Here is a 19,430-nt window from a genome sequence, read left to right on the forward strand (position 1 = left end):
GTCCTCGAACGGCCTTCACAGCATGACAGGTATTGATTTAGGCATTACAAGGATATTTGAGTTAGTCGGTAAATTGGCAAAAATGAAATCCATGAAAAACGAGGACTATACTCATAAAACGTCATGTTCTCCAGAAAGTGTACAAATTCAGACTATCACACATACACGCAGGCCCACCCACAACCACATACACACACTGAAAATATACCTTTTGTATTTCTCAGAAAGAATACCACATTCTGGTCCAGAAACCCCTCAGGAACAGGAGTGCAAAGCACGTGGAGATACATCTTTTCCACAACGTGTTTAACAATTTTCTGAAACATGAGGGAAAAAACCCATCACACTGAGATTATGCATCCACCCAAACCACCGCACATTTCCCTGAGCTGCCCCCTCAGCGCCACGGTCTGATGTCGCTCCCCCGCAGCGCAGACACGGCTACACACAGGCCCTGGCGGGCCCCGCTTGAGCTAAAAGGCACCCAGTCAGTCACCTCTGTCAACCCCCCGATCCAGCCACACTTACACACGCTGCGCTGGCCGAGCTTCCCTAGGCTACAAATCGCAACCAACCCAGCTCGACTCAGCCCTGCGGGCCAGGCCCCCTCACCAGGCAGCCCAGGGCACCCTCATTTGGCACCGGGCAGGCCAACCACGCACAGCCCAGCTTCGGCTCCGCCCCGGGGATCCGTCTAGGGAAGGGCCAGCGCAGCAGCCTGGGCTGCCCAAACCCTGCGCCTTCCAAAGCTTTCCGTCTGGCCCTTCGCCAGCCCTGGGTGACAACCCCCAAGCTTTGGGACTGTCCTGCCTGACGTGAGGGTCTTTGCATACCTGGGGACCTGGGTCCTTCGGGCTGCGTAGGCAACACTAACAAGCTCACTTATGGGGAGCGCCTCTGGCCGCCGGCTCGGAGCCCTGGGCCACACTAGAGCCGCCTGGCCGCTGGGGCGCTGGAGGCAGAGTGACCAAGGTCAGACACGCGGCCCTTCCGGCCTGTGCGACGGCCCCCAGTGAAAACCCTGCAGGTCGGGGCTCAGGGGAGCTCCCCGAGGGGCAGCCCTTCCTCCCTGCATCGCAGGAGCTGCAGGGAAGCGTGCTCTGCCCACGCCCCACCCTGCAGGCTCACGCCTGTCTCCCGCGACGCCCACCCACCGGGCCTGCCTCTCCCCGGCGATTCTAGCCTGCGTCCTTTCTCAGGAACAGTGCGGCCATGAGTCCAGACGCCCCCCTGGGCTCTGAGTCACTGCAGCGAGGCATTCCATCCGAGGGTGCCCTCCGGGGCTCCCAGCACAGAGGCTGGCCACCTCTGTTCCAGTGCGCTGTGTCCCTTGCGAGGACTGTGTCAAGTTACTCAGATGCATCAGAAGGCATGAAGGTCCTGGGACCCTCCGAGGAGAAGGAAGCATGCGTACCTTGGCGGGCAAATTTTCTAAATTCTCTCTGCCCACTTCTCCATCTTCTATGCCGATTAAAGGCTGATGTGTGGAATTGTCTTTCAGCAGCAAATTTTTGACTGCAAAACATTATTCAATGAGCAAGATACACTAATCAGGAAATTGGGTTCCCTCCCATCAAGATTAGACGTGCACTGTGTACAACACGTTTCAGTCAACAGGCCTGGAGCCACAAAGCTATACTTAAACTTACAAACGGGTCCTATCGTAGGCTGGACTTACATTATAACAAGATTTGTATTGCATTTTTGATGGGTCCTCAATTGGAAATTTAGAGTGTGTGTGTGTGTGTGTGTGTGTGTGTATCTTTTACTGCAGTGTCCACTGAGTGACTTCCCAGAACTTTACTTAAAAAGGAGATTTATCATCAGGGTGAGAATCACAGCCAACCTGTTAACATTTACTCCTTTTTCACAATGAAACTGGGAATTTGGGGAGGGGTGGAGAGAAAATAAAAAATGATCGCCTAGCTCTGTTATCGTCCACTGCCCTCGGTGCAGAGCCAGGAGCCCCGGGGGGCACCGGGCACAGCCCTGCGTGTCGCACCCGCCCGGTGACTACAGGGAAGGGGGGCCGCCCCCGTGCAGCCCAGCTCTCACTGTCAGAGGCTCTGCGCGCGGTCCGGGAGGTTCTGGAATCAAATCAACGTGTGGAGTCCGAACCCTCCCTCCTATTTTATTGGTTTTCTCGCCCATAAAGTCGGACAGTAACATCCCCTGATCAGCTCTGGAGGGCTAGGTGACAGCGTGGCTCAGCGCCGGGCACACTGGCCGGCAGAAGGGCTTCGGAGCCAGCCGCACTCGCATCATCAGAGCACGGGTGACAGCCCGCGGCCACAAACACACTTGAATGTGCTCCGTGTCACTGAGCTCTACACGTGGAAGCGGCTGAAACGGTTACGTTTTATGTGATGCATTATATTATCTTGACACAAAAATACACTTAAACACTGAGTTGTAAGTAACGCTATTGTGCTTCGTTGGAGCAGCTTTCCTGACCCCTCCCTCCAAGCCGCCGCCTCCCACCCCAGGCTTTCCTGGTCACAGGTTCACTAGCGGGCCCCCCCCCGCGGCTGTGGCTGTGGCCCTCAGAACCACCGTCTGTCTTGTAAAAAGCCGACGTAGGCAAGCCTTCTTATGACGTACAGCCTTTCTTTCTAAACTTGTAGTCCCCAGTCTTTGCCATGGAGATTATATTTTGGTCAAAATAAATGCTTTTCAAAAAATAAAGATGACTACCAGACCCTGAATATTGCCCAAATCCCTTTTCCCCTCTGATTTTCAAATACTCAGTAGCTTGTTCCCCTGATGTGTCTAGCGCACAGCGTCTGCTCTCTACAAGGGAAGCGGGTTCCGGGGAGGGCGGGAAGGGGCGGGTAGCTCCGCTGGCGACACAGGGGGTCCGGAGCAAGGGTTCTCGGTGTTGGACTACTGACGGCTGGCGCCGGGCCACTCTGGGCTGCGGGCTGTCCCGTGCTTTGCAGGACGCTCAGCAGCAGCCATTGGTCTCTACCACTAGATGCCAGTAGCGCCCACCTCCCAGCTGTGACAACCAAAAATGTCTCCAGAGAGAGCCAAATGTCGCCTGGTGGCCCAAATCACCGCCAGAGGAGAACTGCTGCTGCAGAGACCTGGGTCAAAGCGCGCAACTGAAGCCCCTTCATCACTCAGGAGGGACAACCCAAGGCCTGCAGGGGACCACCGTGTCATGGCTCACCCTAGCATAGCTCCAGAAACTCCTCCGGTTTAGACTTTTCAACTGGTGAGCAGTAACATCCCTGATCTGTGCCTCAGAGGTGCCAAAAGAAACGGCGGGTGTAGCTCGCACAACGGCACGCCCTCGCGGCACAGAGCGCACGCCTGGGTTCCGGGTGGAGCCGCCTGAGGCACTGCTTGAACAAGCCTGGGTGTTTTACGCTCCGCACTATGGGCTGGAGTAGTGCCCCGCCCCCCCAAAAAAGTCATGTCCACCTAGAACCTCGGAATGCGAGCATTTTGGGAACGAGGGTCTTTGCAGAGGCGATGAGCTAAGACGAGGTCAGGCTGGAGCAGGGTGGGCTCTACATCCAGGGACTGGTGCCTTCGTAGGAGAGTGAGTGACATGAGCAGCTCTGAAAAGTCACCGCCCAGGGTGGTCCCATCCTAAACCCCCAACTGGGCAGGGGGTAGCGGCCTCAGGCCCCAGGCACTAACGCCTGTAGTAAACAGTATCTTTTTTTTTTATTTTTTATCCCGTTGTCTGTGCCTCCAGGCTAAGCCCCACTGAAAGGGCTCTCTCCAGGGCCCTCCCACCTCCCTGTAACCCACCTTCTCTTCCCTCCTGGATCCCAAAGGCAAAAAAGAAACTGCAAGGTGTTATTTTCAGGAGCAGTTGCGATCTTGCCCCTGGGTATGTGCCGCTGGTTTGGCTCAAACAATCTCTTATAAAAAACGCAGTCCCGGTGTGGACTTTTCTCACACCCAGGAGAGAAAAGGGCGGGGGGGGGGGGGGGGGGGGGGGACCAGGCAGACAGGGGGTGGGAAGACAGCCGCGCCACCGGAGGCGGAAATGGGAGGGAGGGGTCCACAAGCCACGGACTGACAGCCGCGGCCCCAGCTGGGCGGCATCCCCAGGGGCCTTCCAGGGCTGCACGGTGTGGGGCGGGGGGGGGGGGGGGGGGCTGGCAGTTTGATTTGGGCCTTGCGGCCTCCAGCGCCCGGGGCCGCGCACCCGTAGTCACTGGTTATGGCGGCTCCAGGACCCTAACAGTGTGCCTCTTGATGCCCAGTATCCTCCCTCCGCGCGTCCCACCATGTCCAGCTCCCAGCGGTGAAGAGCGGAAACGAGTCTGGTCCGGCAGGGACGCCCCCTCTGCGCCGCCCCCTCCGAGCGCGTCCTAAGTCCACACCTGACGTTTTATCCGCGGACCCGACTTTATGAGATGCGGCTTCTTCTTCCTCATTTTCCTCCTCAGACGGGGCAGGGGCGTCGGCGTCTTCACAGCCACATACATGGAAAGCAAAAATAAACCGTAACTGTTTCACTACGTGAGGGGCCTGAGATCCCGGCTCTCCCAGGAGCCAACGGAGCCGAAGAGGCGGGAGAGCCGCGCGTATAAGTCGGCTAGAGGCCTCTGAGGAAGTGACCCTGGTTGACCCGGAAGTTGGCCAGCGGGCAGTAGGCGGCCCCTCGCCCTCCTCGTGCTTGGAGTGTAACGTTCCACCCACCATCCCACGGCGGGAGGCGTTTTCTCGGACACAGCCTGAGAGCGACGTGGGGTTGAGACCATCTGGATGGTGACCGTGATGAACCCAGCGGAGAGCCCTGTATAAACTAAGATCATAGCGGGCAGAGGCGTCCTCGTTGCTCGGGTGCCCAGAACAAGCCTCGGGTGACAGCCCCCGTGCTTATTAAACCTGTCACCTATCCATCCGCCCTTCTCTTCCGTCTCTCCTCGCTCTCCACGTACGGGGACCAGTCTACAAGCCAACGCGGTCACACAGAAATATTCCAGACACCTGAGACAGCCTTAATTGTCTCGAAGGGAAGAAGACTTGCGCAAATCCTCCCGGAGATGAAGGACGCAAGAATGATTGCATAGTGACAACCAGCCCAGGGGAAACGTAAATGACCAAAATGCATTTTAAAAAGGCTCTCAGCTCCACTGATGACTGAAGGGTCAATTAGAATGAGAAAGTGCATCCGCCTTTCCTCAATAGGAAAAAAATAGAGATTGACAACCCCTGGTGGTGGCGGGGCTTCCCGCACACAGGCACAGGGGCGCCTCCTGGCGTTGGGGGTGTGTTGGCAGGGCCTTTCCCCGGAGCAGATTGGCAGGACCTACCCACACTGCAAATGCGCACACCCACAAACAGCAACCCCACTTTTGTACACCTATCCCACAGCAATACAGAAAATGCACATATATGTGTATATACAGGGCTTGGCAGAAGTAACACCTGCTTGAGTGTGGTTGGTAGGGTAATAACTTAATTTTAATTTGAACATTTCACCTAAACTGTCATGTGGTGTGATCTTGCTCTGTTACAGAATTACATGCTTATGAGTTTGTAAAAAAAAAGATTTTAAAATAAAAAGGGGTGTTATTTGTGCCAGACCCTGCTTATAATGACCTTATTTGAGTTTAGGAATTTTCTATATATTTATATATTATCATTATACATATATCATTATGCAGAGAGAGAAAGATGCAGAGATAGCTAGACTGATTTGGAAAAGATATATGGATACACGCCAAACTAACCATGGTTACCTACAGGATTCAGGTGTTCACTGGTTGATTCCTGCACGTGCCCGGCTGGAGGGAACCCACAGCCCAGACACATCCGACCAACTGAGCTGCCCAGCCAGGGCAAATGCACACTGATTTTTTGAATCTCGTTTGGGCATTACTTTACAATTGCATGTCAGGAGCCCCAGGAGAGAGAAAGGACTATTCTTCTAACCCTCTGCAGCCCCTGACACTGTCAAGGTGAGGGAGGGTGAAGCATCGCTCCCAACCCTTCCCTCCCCCGGCCCCGCGCCCCACTCCCACCCCTGCTCGGGGCCACCTCTCTCGCATCTGTGGCCTGTCACTGGGCAGTGGCTCCTACTCCTGAATCTTCACGGCCTGTGTGGCCTCAGTGGGTGAGTCATTTAAGCCTCTGTGGGCCACAGCTTGCTCATCTATAAAATGGGGTAAAAATACTCTCACTTCATAGCATTAATGAGCTGATGATATAAGCGTTTGGAACTGCACCTGGGACAGAGTAAGCACTAAATAAGCGTTTGCTGTGAGTAATATTGCAGGCTGCCTTTCCAGGTGCGCTGTGGGAGCCGGGGCGGTGCCTCCGGCTCACCTAGGGCCCGGCTTCTCCCTGAACGGGGCAGGCGACCCTAACCGTCCGCGACCCGCACCGAGGCCCAGGTTGGCCGGCGCGGGTCCCTGGCCACCGCCGGGGAGAGAGCGGCGGGAGGGGCGCCCGCGGGCTCACCGGCCTCCACCTCCACTTCCTCGGGCACCACCGTGCGGTAGAAGAAGAGCGTGGCGGCGGCCTCCTCGTCGCTGACCCTGTTGAGGAAGTGCAGGATGAGGTCCTCGGCCTCGCCGTCGTCGCGGGTCAACAGGTCCTCGAAGAGCCGGGGGTCTGTGAGGCCGAAGGCCCTGTACACGCGGTCTCGCACCCACAGCACCCGCAGGTCGTCCATGGCGCGGAGCAGGGTCTTGCCCAGGAAGCCCAACACTAGCGGGCCGGCGTCCTTGGCAACGGCGCCCCTAGCAACGGGCGCCCCGGCAACGGCTGCCGCGGGCGCGGGGCGCGCATAGTCCAGGGACATGCCCGCATCCGGCCCCGAGCTCGCAGAGGCACGAACCCAGACAACGGAAAGGGCGACGCCGAGCCCTGGGGAAGGACCGAGGCCCCCGCAAGCCAGCGCGCCGTGGGGCGAAGGATTCTTCCCCGCGACGTGCGTCCACCCTTCCTCGGAGCCCAGCTGCCGGGCAGCACGCACACCCCTCAGACTTCGGACCTCGCGTTGCGCGCCAGGAGCGCTGTCGTGTGCCAGCGTCTTGCCCATGTTGTAAGGAAACCGAGGCAAGGGAGGTGACAAGGTGACAGTATCTCGGAGGTGGCAGAGGCAAAGTTGGGAGACCAGGAAGGACTTGTTTGAGGCCTCAGCCGCTATGAATTAAAGGATGCTGGAAGAGCAGATGCCTTGCAAAGAGAGGTCCCAGAAGGGGCAAGTCCCTTAGAGGGCTCAGGGTCAAGGGAGGGGCTATGTGCTTTGGCTCCTAGCCAAGCCAGGGCGTAATAAAGCAAAACACTCACGTTTTAAAAATATAGATATATTTATTGTTCATCAGTAAAAAGTTCAATACTGATAGGAAGATGCAAATTTGTCCTTTCATGCTTTCATGCATTTGGGGAGCTTGAACTTTTTCACGGTTTCCCCTCACAGAGAGCGGAGCCCCTAGATTTCCATTTTCCCTGTAAGAAATACGCTGCAAGTTCTAAGTGTTTCTTGACATTTTAATCCAAAGCTCAGCATCAGGGGCCTGGCTGTTGGGAAACTACCACTGAGAACTGCCTTGTTTTCATTATCTTGCATTAAGATTTCTCAATAGTCTTGCTGGAGATATATCAGATGGCATGCAAGCAAACCTGGCTTTAAAATTTTAATTAAGAAATTTATTGTTTTTTAAATGCAGACCGTAAAACAGCTGTTGAAGTAATTGTTTTCCAAAATGAACAAGGTCCTAAAATGTCCATTAAGAGCTACCCATGCTGTATTCTATGACTAGTAAACAATTACAGATTGAAAACTGAGACCAGAACGGTGTTTTGAATTACCCATCCCAGTAATGGAGGCCGAGGGGTATCCCGCGAAAGGGGAGCCTTTCCAAGGCCGCACCCACCGCGAACAGAAAGGCCACCGGGCTCACGGTGACCCACTCAGAGAGGCTTGCACTTCCTCAGGGACCACGGTTCCATCGCCTTGCAGGATGACACCAAGTTCTATTTCACTTGAGAAATCGCTTGGGGTTTTATTTTAGGACCCAATTAACACACACAAAAAAAACTGGAAAATGTGGTCATCATGACATTTCTCTTTAGGAAAGTAAACATATTTAGCATCATCTAGACAACCTTTTTTTTCTTGATACCTGCTATCAAGAGAATAAAGTCTGCCTTAAATATTGTTTACGTAATAGTTCTACCAAAGGCTTAAAAGCAAAACAAAGCGGCTGCTCTGGTAACATGACACTGGAACCAATAGCTTTGTAGAGAAGTAAAATTTCCACCAGTGCCTAAAAGATACCATCAAACTGGATTTCTAGAAAGTTCTCTTAGGGCTGTTAATTTTTTATAGTTACATTCTGCACAGTTTCAATGGAAAAAATGACCCATCATTCTCTGTTCTATCTCCTGATAAGAGGTGTCCATTAGAGTATAAAAGTGGCTCCCGAGACAATTAGCAGCAGGGGCGTAAAGAATTCCAGCAAACACTGTTTGTCTCGTTTCCTAGTCAGTTAATAGTGCCCGGAAATCGTGACTTCCTGAGGGATGAGTTAGCTACATTTTACAACAGACCCTTGGAGTAAAGTGGTAAAACACGGCAGCCTGGGAGGGACAAGCTAGGAACCCGGACGGCACCCTCAGGCCCTGGACTCACCGCAAAGTGCCCAGCCCTCTGGGGGACCCTCGGGGGCAGAGTCACTTTCAGGAGTTTCATCAGTGCCCTTTTACATTTGCTATTTTCATCGCAGGCACAGAACCCAGGAACTGTGGGCTCGCTTTGGTAGCAGGTCGTGGGGGTGCAGCGTGGGATCTTTACCATGTGTGCAAAGGCTTCGTGTTAAGAGTCACCGTTCTGTCGTGATGCAGGGTCATGCCCCCCACACACAGGCCCTGAAATTACCTGGAGGGAGAGGCTTGAGTTCAGTGCCAGCAATGTCTTAGCTTGTGAAGACAACTCCAAGCTCTCCCGCCACCGGGGGCCAAGGAAATGGTGGCAAACGAATGTCATAGAAAGAGTGAGAAAGTGAAAATACTGCAGGATTTCTTTCTGAAAGTAATTATCTAAAATCAGAGTAAAATATAAAAAATGAACATAATTTACAAGACAGATCAAAATGTTCAATAGGACTGACATTCATTCAAAACTAAATGTCAAGTGAGCAGATCAATTTAAAGATTATAAATTAAGGGCTAAGAATTAGTTTTCAACTGATCTAAATAGTATTCAAAGTTTAACTCTAAATGCCTTAACCAGACCTTTATTTAGACTTAGACTGAAGGTAAAAAAAATTAGCAACGTGCTGTTCTCAAGGGCAAGGTTCAATCTCTTCATGATAAAATAATTTACATTTTGTTATAAAATGACACAAAAGACTACTTTTTCCTTTCCTTCACTCTGTAGAAACCCCTCTTGGTGCCATTTCATCAGCCAAGCTGGTCACTTAAGTTCGAACCGTGTCTCCGGGGCACCTTCGACAGTCGCACCGCGCGGCAAGGCTCAGGACACCGCTGCCTTCCCAAGGTAATCACCGTAATCGGTTTTATGCAGGGATAACAGGGTGAGGGGCCTTTAAAAAAATATACAAGTAGGATAACCACTTGTTGTAGGTTATATTATCCCATTTTCCCCAATTATAAAACAAGGCAAAGATTGTAGAAACCATCTCCTGCTCGTAATTCTAGAGAGCATACAATAAAAAATGTCCATGTACTTCTAGTCAAGCAGAATGTGTCTTGATTATCCATCATTCAAGTTTTTAAAAAACTCCACTTCAGCTGCTGGAAAATGTCATCTGATCTCAGGTGACACTGTCACTCTGTCTGTCTGTTTGTTTAATAAGATGAAAAGGAATTAAGTATCTAAGACCATTTTCAATTAGCCATTCAAAATGGACTTTTCTCCCCCAAGTCTGTATTTTAAAAAATAACTTTAACATAACTTTTGGCATTAACTTATATTTGCTCGTCATAAAAACTGAAATAAATTTATATATCTAAAAGTGATAAACTTTACAAAATATTCAGCATGAGGAAGAGGTATATCTTACACAATTATTTGGCTATATCATAAGGCAATCAATGAAGACAGAATTTTTCCTATCATAAATTTGACATGAGTGAATTTCTACAACATGATAATTCTCCATCCATCTGAAAGCTGGTTGGACACAACACTACAATCAGGCCACGTCGTCACTGAACTTCCATGAAAGGCGTCTGAAGGAGAAAGGAACAAATTTGGTGCCTGCACCAACGTAGAATTTGTTCTGAAATTCTACCCTAAAAGAAAAAAAATTCCTTGTATTAAAGAACAGTTGGAAATAACATTTCCTACATTTCTTTAAGCAGCTTTTATAAGTTAAAAAAAGAAGTTCCTGTGCTGACGTTGCTTCGTTCCACACACAATCCTGGCAGAAATTATTTGTACTTAGATAAAACCTACACACACGCCCGCCCCGTGTGGGCTTTCGCAGTGTGTTCAGAAGCCCAACACGTCACGCCACTGCACGCACCGCACATTCACACACCGCACGGTCACACACCGGCATCAGGATCTCTCTCCCCGCCTTGGTAACTGGATATGCAGACAAGTAATCTGATATAGCTGTAAAACACCAAGGAGTATGTGTGAAGCCTTTTACAAGATAAAGCAACCTGTCAGGCCCACAGTGAACTGAAAACACGAAATACACATCATTATTCGGCAAAGACAAACGTGCTTCGCCTTGTCGGCGACAGCAGTTCAGAAACCAAACGCCACAATGACTCGGGGGATCTGAGTACAGACCCAGCGTCAGGCGGCGGCCGCCTGCGTTAAGCCTAGGTGTTTGGGTGGGTTTCATACACACACTTCGCGGTGGGGAGGGGTTCTAAGGGGCAGTTCCCGCTCACCAGTGGAGGCGTATGGCGTGAAGGAATGCAGAAAGCCCTTCCATGATCAAAAGGATGAAAATGGTCAAAACGGCGAAGAGCGCGATGACTGGGAGCAGCAGCAGGACCCCGTAGGTCGTGTCTACCCGCAGGCCCACGCGCATCAGCATGGCCCACAGGACGTCGGACAGCTCTGCGGGAGAAGCGCGTCGCAGTCAGCCCCTGTTCGTGCTCAGCGAGTCACGTCTGTTAGTGGGCTGACAACTCCGAAGTGCTGCCCAAAAAGCAATGCGCCCCCGTCCACTACACTACGTACAAACTCTGCTTCCACGTAAACCGTCCTCAGCGCTCAGGCAGACAGGGCAGGCCTGCCTCCCAGTGAGAGATCGGGGGCCAACCCGGGGCTGGGTCGGCTCTGCCCAGCGCAGCTCTGCGCCGGGAGGCAGGAAGCGGGGCGTCCGGTCCTGGCCGTGGCATAAGTGACCGACGGGGGGTCCCTGCACCAGCGCCCACCGTCACTGGGCTTCGGTGTCCTGCTCTGCACAATGAGGGTGAGACAGGATCCCTTCGGGCCACGACATTCCAAACTTTGGGCTACACTTGTAAGAACATCGGTGCAAGGAGAAATAAGCATAAAGCCCCGTCGGTCACCCGGGCGCTCTCACAGGCCCGGCCGCCTCTGCCGCGCTGCCCAGGCCGCCCAGCGCACACTTAACCATCGAGGGAAACAATCGCCGTTGCTCTCGCACCTTGCACAGCTTTTGCCAAAACATTCTTTGATTTATAAATGCATAAAAAATGAAAAAATAGTAAATTTACTTTTAAAACATTAGAAACATTGAGCATTAAATTGTTTTTTTTACCAAAAAAGGAAAAAAACATATCGAGGTGGTTTGAACATGGTGCCTTCGCTCACGTAACCCGGGCGAGCTGGGCCCCGGGCGCGGCGCGAGCACCTTGCCGGCACTCAGCCAGCCGCCCGCGCGTCTCTAAGTCTGGGCCGGCGTCCAGCGTGGGGGCCTCCGCAGCTCCAATGTCCTCAAGGCCTCCGAGTTCCCACGCGTCCCACCTTTTGGGACGTTTGCATCTTCTTCGTCACACCCAGTCCCCTCCTTCCTGTGGATGGACGGACGGGCTGCCCTGGGCCCTCAGGCAGCGGTCCGTCCCCGAACAGCAGCCGCATCCACGCTCCCCGGCCTGTTCAGGCCGCACCGCGCCTCCGGCGTCACCGCTGTCTACCTCCTGGCTACGCTTTCCACCTCCTGGCTACGCTTTCCCTTTGCTGGCCACTTCCCTCACTCGGTCGCCCGTTTTGTAAAATGCCACCTGGGTTCTCACTGGTGCACAGGGCGGCCAGCCACCGCCTGCTTTGCTGCCTCGGCGTGAACAGGACAGAGGCACAGGGACCAAGCGGTCCCCAGCAGACTCTGCCGGGGCGAGTGACTGCTCACTGATCGTGAAGCACACGCGTGTTTACACGGTGACCTGGTGGTGAAGCTGGTACTTTGTACCATGGAAACAACTCATCGTGGGGCACGCGTGTCACGTGGCTGAGCGCCATCAGAACCGCACAGAGGGCGGACTGCGTGTCATTAAACCACTGGCCCGCAGGGCTTCAGGACTTGCTTGAGAGAAACGCACGCTTGCATCTGGGAGGGCAGGACTGCGTGAAGGAACAGCAGTGACAAGAAGAATCATGGTGACGGCAGAGGGTGTGACGGTGGCGGTGCCACAGGCCCTGAGCTTCCCTGCCGCCAGGCCCGCCTGGCTCTGGGCGTCCACAGCCGGCCGGCCCTACCACCACCCAGGGCCCCGCACAGCTAGCAGCCAAGCCCCAACAGCGGCAGCGCAGGTCCAAGACGGCGCTGGGCTTCCCTCGCAAATTCAAAACGTGCCCGTGAGCCGGCCGTGGTGCTGCGGGCGACACTCACGTGCGTGGGCCAGGCTGAGGGCCCAGAGCCGCAGGTAGGACGCAGTGTTGGAGATGCAGCCCAGGCAGTACTCGATGGAATGGATCGCTTGGGTCATCAATATTTCTCCAAAATTAAACTGCGGAGAGAGGACACGGCATAGTCAGAGTCCGCGGGGCGCACGTGCACTCCCACAGTTATGAGTCGGCACCACTTGCACAATTACCGCACAAGCACTGGCTCTGGAACGTTGCGGACACGAGGCTAGGGTGTGGGGGACAGGGGTCACAAGGCGGGAGTTCCACCCGCCAGCCCTTCCAGCCCCAGCCCGTTCGCCCGTGGAGCCGGAGGGGCTGCCCTGGCCCCGCTGCCCTCGGAACACACCCCGGAGCGTCGACAGCGCCCAGCCGCAGGGGAGGTGCACGCGGTGAGGACGCGACCGCGTGCCAGCGACACGCCCCGCGAGGGACGCGACAGGGGGCCCTGAGCGGGAAGCGGCTGCGGGACTCTGCACGGGGACGCGCGTGGTCTCTCCAGCTCTGCTGCCGTTTGCTCTGTCCCTCGGAATCATCCCTCGTCCCAGACCAAAACGCTAAGTTACGGAGCGATTACCAAATGTGGACTTAATGACGACAAAAGGCTGATGATGAGAAATGTGGCTCAGTCTTTCCCGGAGAGCCAAAGGAACTGCAACAGAATGAAGCAGACCGGGGCGGCAGGCAGTGCTGTGTCCATCTGCCCAGAGCTGCGCCCCTCTTCCTTGGGCGGAGCCGCTTCTCCCCGCCTAAGCCTGAACCCCAGCCAGTTAAGGGCCGAACTCTGCTCCCCCGAAATTCAGAGGTTGAAGCCCGAACTACCAACGTGACTGTGACTGGAGAACGAGGCCGTTCAGGAGTTCATGAAGGGTCAATGAGGCCATACGGCTGGGGCCCTAATCGAAGCACGGGGGCCTCAGGAGGGGAGGAAGAGGCCCCAGGGGTCGGTGGGCAGAGACAAGGGCCACGCGAGGACACAGGGAGAAGACGGCCATCGGAAGGCTGAGGAGAGCGGCCTCAGGAGACGCCAACCCTGCAACACCTTGACCTGTGAGCCATTAATTTCTGCCGTTGAAGTGACCCTGGCCAGGCCAATCACAGCCTCTCTGAAAGTTTTCCTAACAGCCGCGGGCAGGTAAGCATGCTTTTCCCTCTGGCTAAGACAAGAAAGTCAGCACAGCGCAGCGCGCGCTGGCGCGACTCAGTGGGCTGGGCGTCGTCCCACAAACCAAAGGGTCGCTGGTTCGATGCCCAGTCACGCACGTGCCTGGGTTGCGGGTTCAGTCCCCAGTAAGGGCACATATGAGATGTTTCTCTCTCCCATCATTGTTTCTTTCCTTCTTCCCCGCTCCCTTCCCCTCCACCTAATGAGATATTTAAGAAAGAGAGAGAGAAGCCATCACGGGGCCACCTGGCTTCAGAACACGAAGCGAACTTGCGAAGAGAAACCAGCCGCGCTTCTTGGAATTGGGGTCCAGGACCCAGCCCCCCGGGGGCCGGCTCCATCCCCGCCCCGACAGGGACCCGCAGGCTCCCCGTGACGCCAGTGTGAGCGGGGGGATCTCTTTCCCACAGCCACAGGGAAGCTCCGGCCCGGGCGGGGATCCACTAAAAGTAATGTAGGGGGCACCTGTAGTCATTCAATCTCACAACCTGCGGCACAGACACTAAATCCCGCTATAAAACAAATAACGAAATGCTAACCCGAAACCCTGACATTGTGCTGGCAGCTGAAAGACCAAAACAGCACCTGGAAAGCTGTGAGCAAGGGTCCTTTTGCTTCTGTTTTGTTTGCTTATTTAAGGTCACTGCAGGGATGCCGGTTAATGACACCATGTGAACTTCTGGTGCACGATTTGCACGCTCTGCCTCATGCTCAGCACCGGGACAGGGGTCAGGGGTCGACGTGAATGAAACTAACCCCACCTCTGTGTCCGGATTTCATTCTGTTTTTACGTGGTGTGCCGTGACCACCCTCACTCCCCTGAGAAAGTGTATCAGAGCCTCCTAGCTGACGGTCACCTGTGTCCCATACAGTGCAGCCAAAAATATTTTTGTTAGTAATGGCCGAATGGCACGACCTACTCCTGGCGGCGGCGGCAGCAATCACGAGCGATCGCTACCACGTGGCCACCGGGCGGTGTGGCCGTGGTGTGTACTGCATTCTTTGTCCCTCTGTCTTGTCGTCCCGCGCACCTGAGCCACACTGCCAACAGGTGCGGCGCAGGGCCCGGGGGCGGGGCATCGTCCGCGCAGGCTGGGTCACCTGTCCGCTCCAACCCCACCTGCCGGTAAGTAAATGCCCCCGTAATCAAGTCTTACAGCCTACGCAGCACCGCATCTTTTTTTGGTCTGACGACACCTTCTCAGACAGAGGCCAGTGCACCTGTGCCCCGCCCCCCCGCAGACACCCCCTGACGCCCCCGCTTTGTCCACAAGAGATCCCCGCCATGGCTCTCATCGTGACGACCGTCCCTAGGGAAGCCCTGTGCGGATCTGCGTCGAGTCTCACTAGTCGCTGGGAACGTTACCTCCTCACTCGTCACCTCCCTGCACCCGTCTTCCATGCGGTTGCTCCCCTCTTCGACGTCTTGGCTTCCCAGCAAGGACACTTCTTCCTCACTGTCTTTCCGCACGAGCGTGTACCCGCTCTGAGAACAAGCACAGAAACAGTCAGCGCCTTCAAAAGCAACGGCTGTGGCAAAACAAAGCTAGAGCTTCTGCAGAGCAGGCGGCTCAGGGCTAAACCGAGGCGGCTCTGGCTTTTAACCGAGACCAGGCCCCCTGAGAGGTGTCTCCTCACCGAGCCCTTCGCGGCGGCAGGAGACGCGCGCGCCGGACCGGCCGCCTCCCCGCTGCACTCACCCTGCTGACCCCGAAGCAGCTGCGCCCGTTGTGCAGCCACAGCAGGAAGAGGGGTTTCCCCAAGAAGAGGACGGGCACAGACAAGGCGGTGACAGCCAGCAGCAGCCTCTGGACGTGCTCCTGGGGGGCCGAGGGCGGGAGGTCAGTGGCACATGCGAGTCACGGCGTCGGCGGCCCGCTTCCTCAGGTTAGCGGAAAACACACCGGGGGTCCCTTTGTTTGTCCACGCGGAACAGACGCGGAGGCAAGCCCCCGCCCTGACCCACAGCGGGGCCCGGGGCTGGCGCCCAGCGCTGGGCGGACCCGCCGAATGCCGGTCGGTTTGGACCAGTAAGAAGTCTGTAGGAAAATTCTGAGGAGTCAAACTCTGGCTATTAACCCCAGCCATTATTTCTGAAAACACAGTCAATGGGAAAATACAAATAGGAGCTACATGCTTTTTTATATCCTTGCTTCTATTTTTTTTTTTTTTTAATTATAGTGGCTATTTGAGGAATCTGCACTTACTTATACAAACGAGAAGTATGGAAATAGCATTCAGAATGAAAAAAACCACATTTCCTTAAAACAGACAAGGTTCCACAGTTGCGCTGGGAGCAACTGACAGGGTCGGGAGGGGGGTGACCAGGCGACCAGGCGGGCACTGTCCCCTGCTCAGCGCCGCCGGGGGCCCTCCCCTCCACGAACACGGGCGCCCCACTCGGCCGCCGGCGGCAGCATCTGTGTGGGAGTCCCTCGTCCGCTCGACCAGCACCCTTCGCCCTGAAACGCGGGCGGGAGTGGGGGCCACGGGCAGAACCATGCCCGTGTCGTGAGCTGTGCGGGCAGGCGGACCAGGTTCACGCCTGGGCCCTGAGCCACCGGAAGCCCACGCCCCGGGGGCTGAGGGGGGAGTCAGCAAAGGGCAGGGAAGGGAAGCGGGCCTCGGGCACGCCGCGGGGGCCAGAGAGGGGGGTCCCTCGCTGACCTCTCGGACCCCAGTGCCCGCACCCCAGGGGCTCCCATCGTGTCTGCCTAACCTGTGTCGCTCTACAAAGGCCCCAAAAATAACAATGAAACACAATTTTAAAATCATCAACAAGAGAAATACAAGCAAGAGGAAAAAAGCAAACCACTCAAAAAGGATGGCCATCTGCAGCGGCCCAACGAAGCCACAGTCAGACTCGCTGAACTTCGGGTCGGACGCAGCCGCAAGCGGGCGGGGACGTGCGCAGCAAACCCGACGTCCTGGGGCCAACAGGACTTAGAAACACAAACCACCACACGGCTCAGGAGCACACAGGCTGTGGCAGTGATGACCAAGAGGGCTCCCGTGTCCCCCGGGCCCCCACAAAGGCTGCCGGGAGGACCGCCTATAGGCTCCAGAACGCAGGAAGGACTGCCCACCTGGCCCGCGTAAAGGCCGCTTGTCTCACTTCCCGGGAACAAAAACATGTTGATGAACTCGATCAGGATGCTGGGAGCGGCCCTGGAGGTCTCCGCGGAGTACGCCAGCCACTTGTAGAAGATCATGAAGACCAGGTACCCGAATATGCAGAGCATGAACAGCAGTTCTGGGACGGAGACCAGGTAGATGTTGAACTTCTTCCTGAAATGCCTAGAGGAAAAGGAATCCATCAACCCACAGAAAAGGCCGGACTGAGTGAAAAGGAAATTCTTCGTGAGGAAGCCCACCTCAGCCCCCGACGTTCGCTAAGGGTCACACTTGTGGCTCAGGGACGTCACGAGGAGAAGTGTGAGGACACCATAGGTCCAGTCAGAGAAAAAGATATAACCTCCTACTCTTACTACACTAGCTCTCACAAGCATCAGTTTCCTAATTTATAATAGAGGAACAGCCCGGCTGGGGTGGCTCAGTGGACTGCGCGCCAGCCTGCAAACCAAAAGGTCGCCAGTTCGATTTCCCGTCAGGGCACGTGCCTGGGCGGGGGCCCAGGTCCCCAGTAGAGGGCGCACGAGAGGAAACCACACATGGATGCTCCTCTCCCTTTCTCCCTCCCTTCCCCCCTCTGTGGAAATAAATATATAAAATCTTTTTAAAAAGAACAAGAAAAATCAATTCTCAAAATGACCAGGAACACATGTTGCCTGTCTCCCTCACCTGAACACGTAATTACCTTGTTTCCCGTCCTCACCGCTCAGTCCCCAGCACCAAACACACTGCCGGGCACATACTATGTGCTCAGTAAATATCTGCTGAATGAATGAACCAATGAAACTGCCAAAAGGCTGTATCATCAAAACACAGTTCCATTATTGGCTGCCTCTGACCTATACGGTCTACCAACAAGAGGCAAAGCAATATATACCAAACTGGGCTTAGAAATATTGTTTCTAAAAACTCTATACTTACAAGTGGTTAAATATTCCCAGAATGACTCCAAATGTCATGTGAATAATTCCTAAAATCACGGACATTTTCATCTTGAAAGAGTTTAGGAAAGTGAGGCGATTTGTGGCCAAGTTCCAAATCTAAAGACAAAACAAAACAGAAAAGGAAAGCTTTAGCGTCTTGCAACTGCCGGAGGGTGCGCGGGCGACAGGGAGGAGGCGCCTATCTGAAATCAGGAGGCAGCTGCGACTTCAACACGAGAGCAACGCTCACTCTCCTTGACGCTTTCGCCCTGAGCTGCTGTTCTCCTAAACCAGAGCCACCGACTGTTACAAAGCCATGCCACCTTTAACATGAAGTTCCAAGAAGGCCAAGAAGCCAGGGCCGTGTTCAGGGAACGTGCCCAGGAAGGGGCACCGAGGAGGAGAGCGAGGACGAGCCGCGGGAGCCCAGGCGGGGCCCGGAGGACGGGGCGGGGTGGCACTGCGTACATGGGGTGACCCTCTAACGGCTGCGCGTGCGCCCGACCCCGGACCAAGTCACACCGAGCGTGACCGGTAATTGAAAAATAAGATTAAAAGAAAAAGCAAAGCCCGTGACCCTTGCCGAACAGCCTGAGAACGCACTGCGGCCGTCGGCACGGCCACGCCAGCAAGGGCCCACGGGGGCAGCGGCACGCGCGCACTCACGGGGTCGACGCCGAAGGGGTACGGGCCCTGGAACACGCCGGGGACGCTGGGGTCCAACTGCAAGACCCTGCTGTGCTTGACCACGCTGTCGCTGGAAAGCAAGCGAGTGAGCAGCGGGGCCGCGTCCGGCCGGCGCGGCCCCCCCCACCCCCGGGCAGCCGTGGGGCCCCTGTGTGGCGAGGGGCTACGTACTTCCAAAGCGTCATCCTGCTGTGCTCGGTGGCCGCGTGGCTGGCGCTGTACATGGCAGACACGTTCCACCCGGAGCCGAAGAGGTTGACGGACTTGGAGAAGCAGTCGTTGTAGATGAGGCCCGTGTACACCGAGAAGAGCCCCATCAGCAGGAGGATGTAGCGGCCGTTGAAGAACATGCGCATGATCTGCGAAAAGCAGCCTGTGCTCAGCAAACAGCACCGCGGCGGGAGGTGCGCGCCTGTGACCCAGGCCGCTCCCTTGTGGCTCCCAACACCAGGCACTGTCACAGGCGTCCCCTCACACGGGGTCCGCCCGCGCCTCTGACGTCACGGTCAGGGGGGTCGCGGTCACCGCCTGACACTGAGCGGCCTTTGAGAGGCGGCTCTTCTTCGCACTAACGCTCCCCGAGCAGGCGGGCCGAGCGGGGGCATTTTTACCTCCTGCGACTGAGTCAGTCTCGGGTGGTTTTCATTCAACACGAGCAGCAGGGCGAACAAGAACATCACGAAGCCGTGCCCGAAGTCCCCGAACATCACGGCGAAGAGGAAGGGGAACGTGACGGTGGTGAAGAGCGCTGCGG

At 55.3% G+C, this 19,430-nt stretch overlaps 2 protein-coding genes across 4 annotated transcripts in view; both read right to left on the reverse strand.

Annotated features, from left to right (window-relative positions):
- DNAH10 (dynein axonemal heavy chain 10) overlaps positions 1-6,643 on the reverse strand; it is a 98,105-nt gene extending 91,462 nt beyond the window's left edge. Inside the window, exons 1-4 of the mRNA XM_054594013.1 lie at positions 6,430-6,643; positions 883-952; positions 613-694; positions 209-317 (exon numbers count right to left, since the gene is read on the reverse strand). Of these exons, the coding sequence (XP_054449988.1) occupies positions 209-317; positions 613-694; positions 883-952; positions 6,430-6,643 (475 nt within the window). The remainder of the gene's footprint in view (positions 1-208; positions 318-612; positions 695-882; positions 953-6,429) is intronic.
- A 635-nt stretch (positions 6,644-7,278) lies between these two features.
- ATP6V0A2 (ATPase H+ transporting V0 subunit a2) overlaps positions 7,279-19,430 on the reverse strand; it is a 29,251-nt gene continuing 17,099 nt past the window's right edge. Inside the window, exons 11-20 of one of the 3 annotated variants that reach the window (XM_054594287.1) lie at positions 19,288-19,424; positions 18,848-19,035; positions 18,656-18,746; positions 17,988-18,106; positions 17,021-17,231; positions 15,635-15,754; positions 15,301-15,420; positions 12,756-12,873; positions 10,846-11,017; positions 7,279-10,170 (exon numbers count right to left, since the gene is read on the reverse strand). In XM_054594287.1, the coding sequence (XP_054450262.1) occupies position 10,170; positions 10,846-11,017; positions 12,756-12,873; positions 15,301-15,420; positions 15,635-15,754; positions 17,021-17,231; positions 17,988-18,106; positions 18,656-18,746; positions 18,848-19,035; positions 19,288-19,424 (1,277 nt within the window). In that variant the 3' untranslated portion in view covers positions 7,279-10,169. Of the gene's footprint in view, positions 10,234-10,845; positions 11,018-12,755; positions 12,874-15,300; positions 15,421-15,634; positions 15,755-17,020; positions 17,232-17,987; positions 18,107-18,655; positions 18,747-18,847; positions 19,036-19,287; positions 19,425-19,430 lie in introns of all 3 variants that reach the window. The other 2 variants (XM_054594286.1, XM_054594288.1) reach the window with 2 other exon arrangements.

The sequence above is a fragment of the Pteronotus mesoamericanus genome, unplaced genomic scaffold, assembly GCF_021234165.1.
Source record: "Pteronotus mesoamericanus isolate MK-2021 breed Mesoamerican mustached bat unplaced genomic scaffold, CSHL_Meso_final scaffold_507, whole genome shotgun sequence".
In the NCBI taxonomy this organism is placed as follows: domain Eukaryota; kingdom Metazoa; phylum Chordata; class Mammalia; order Chiroptera; family Mormoopidae; genus Pteronotus; species Pteronotus mesoamericanus.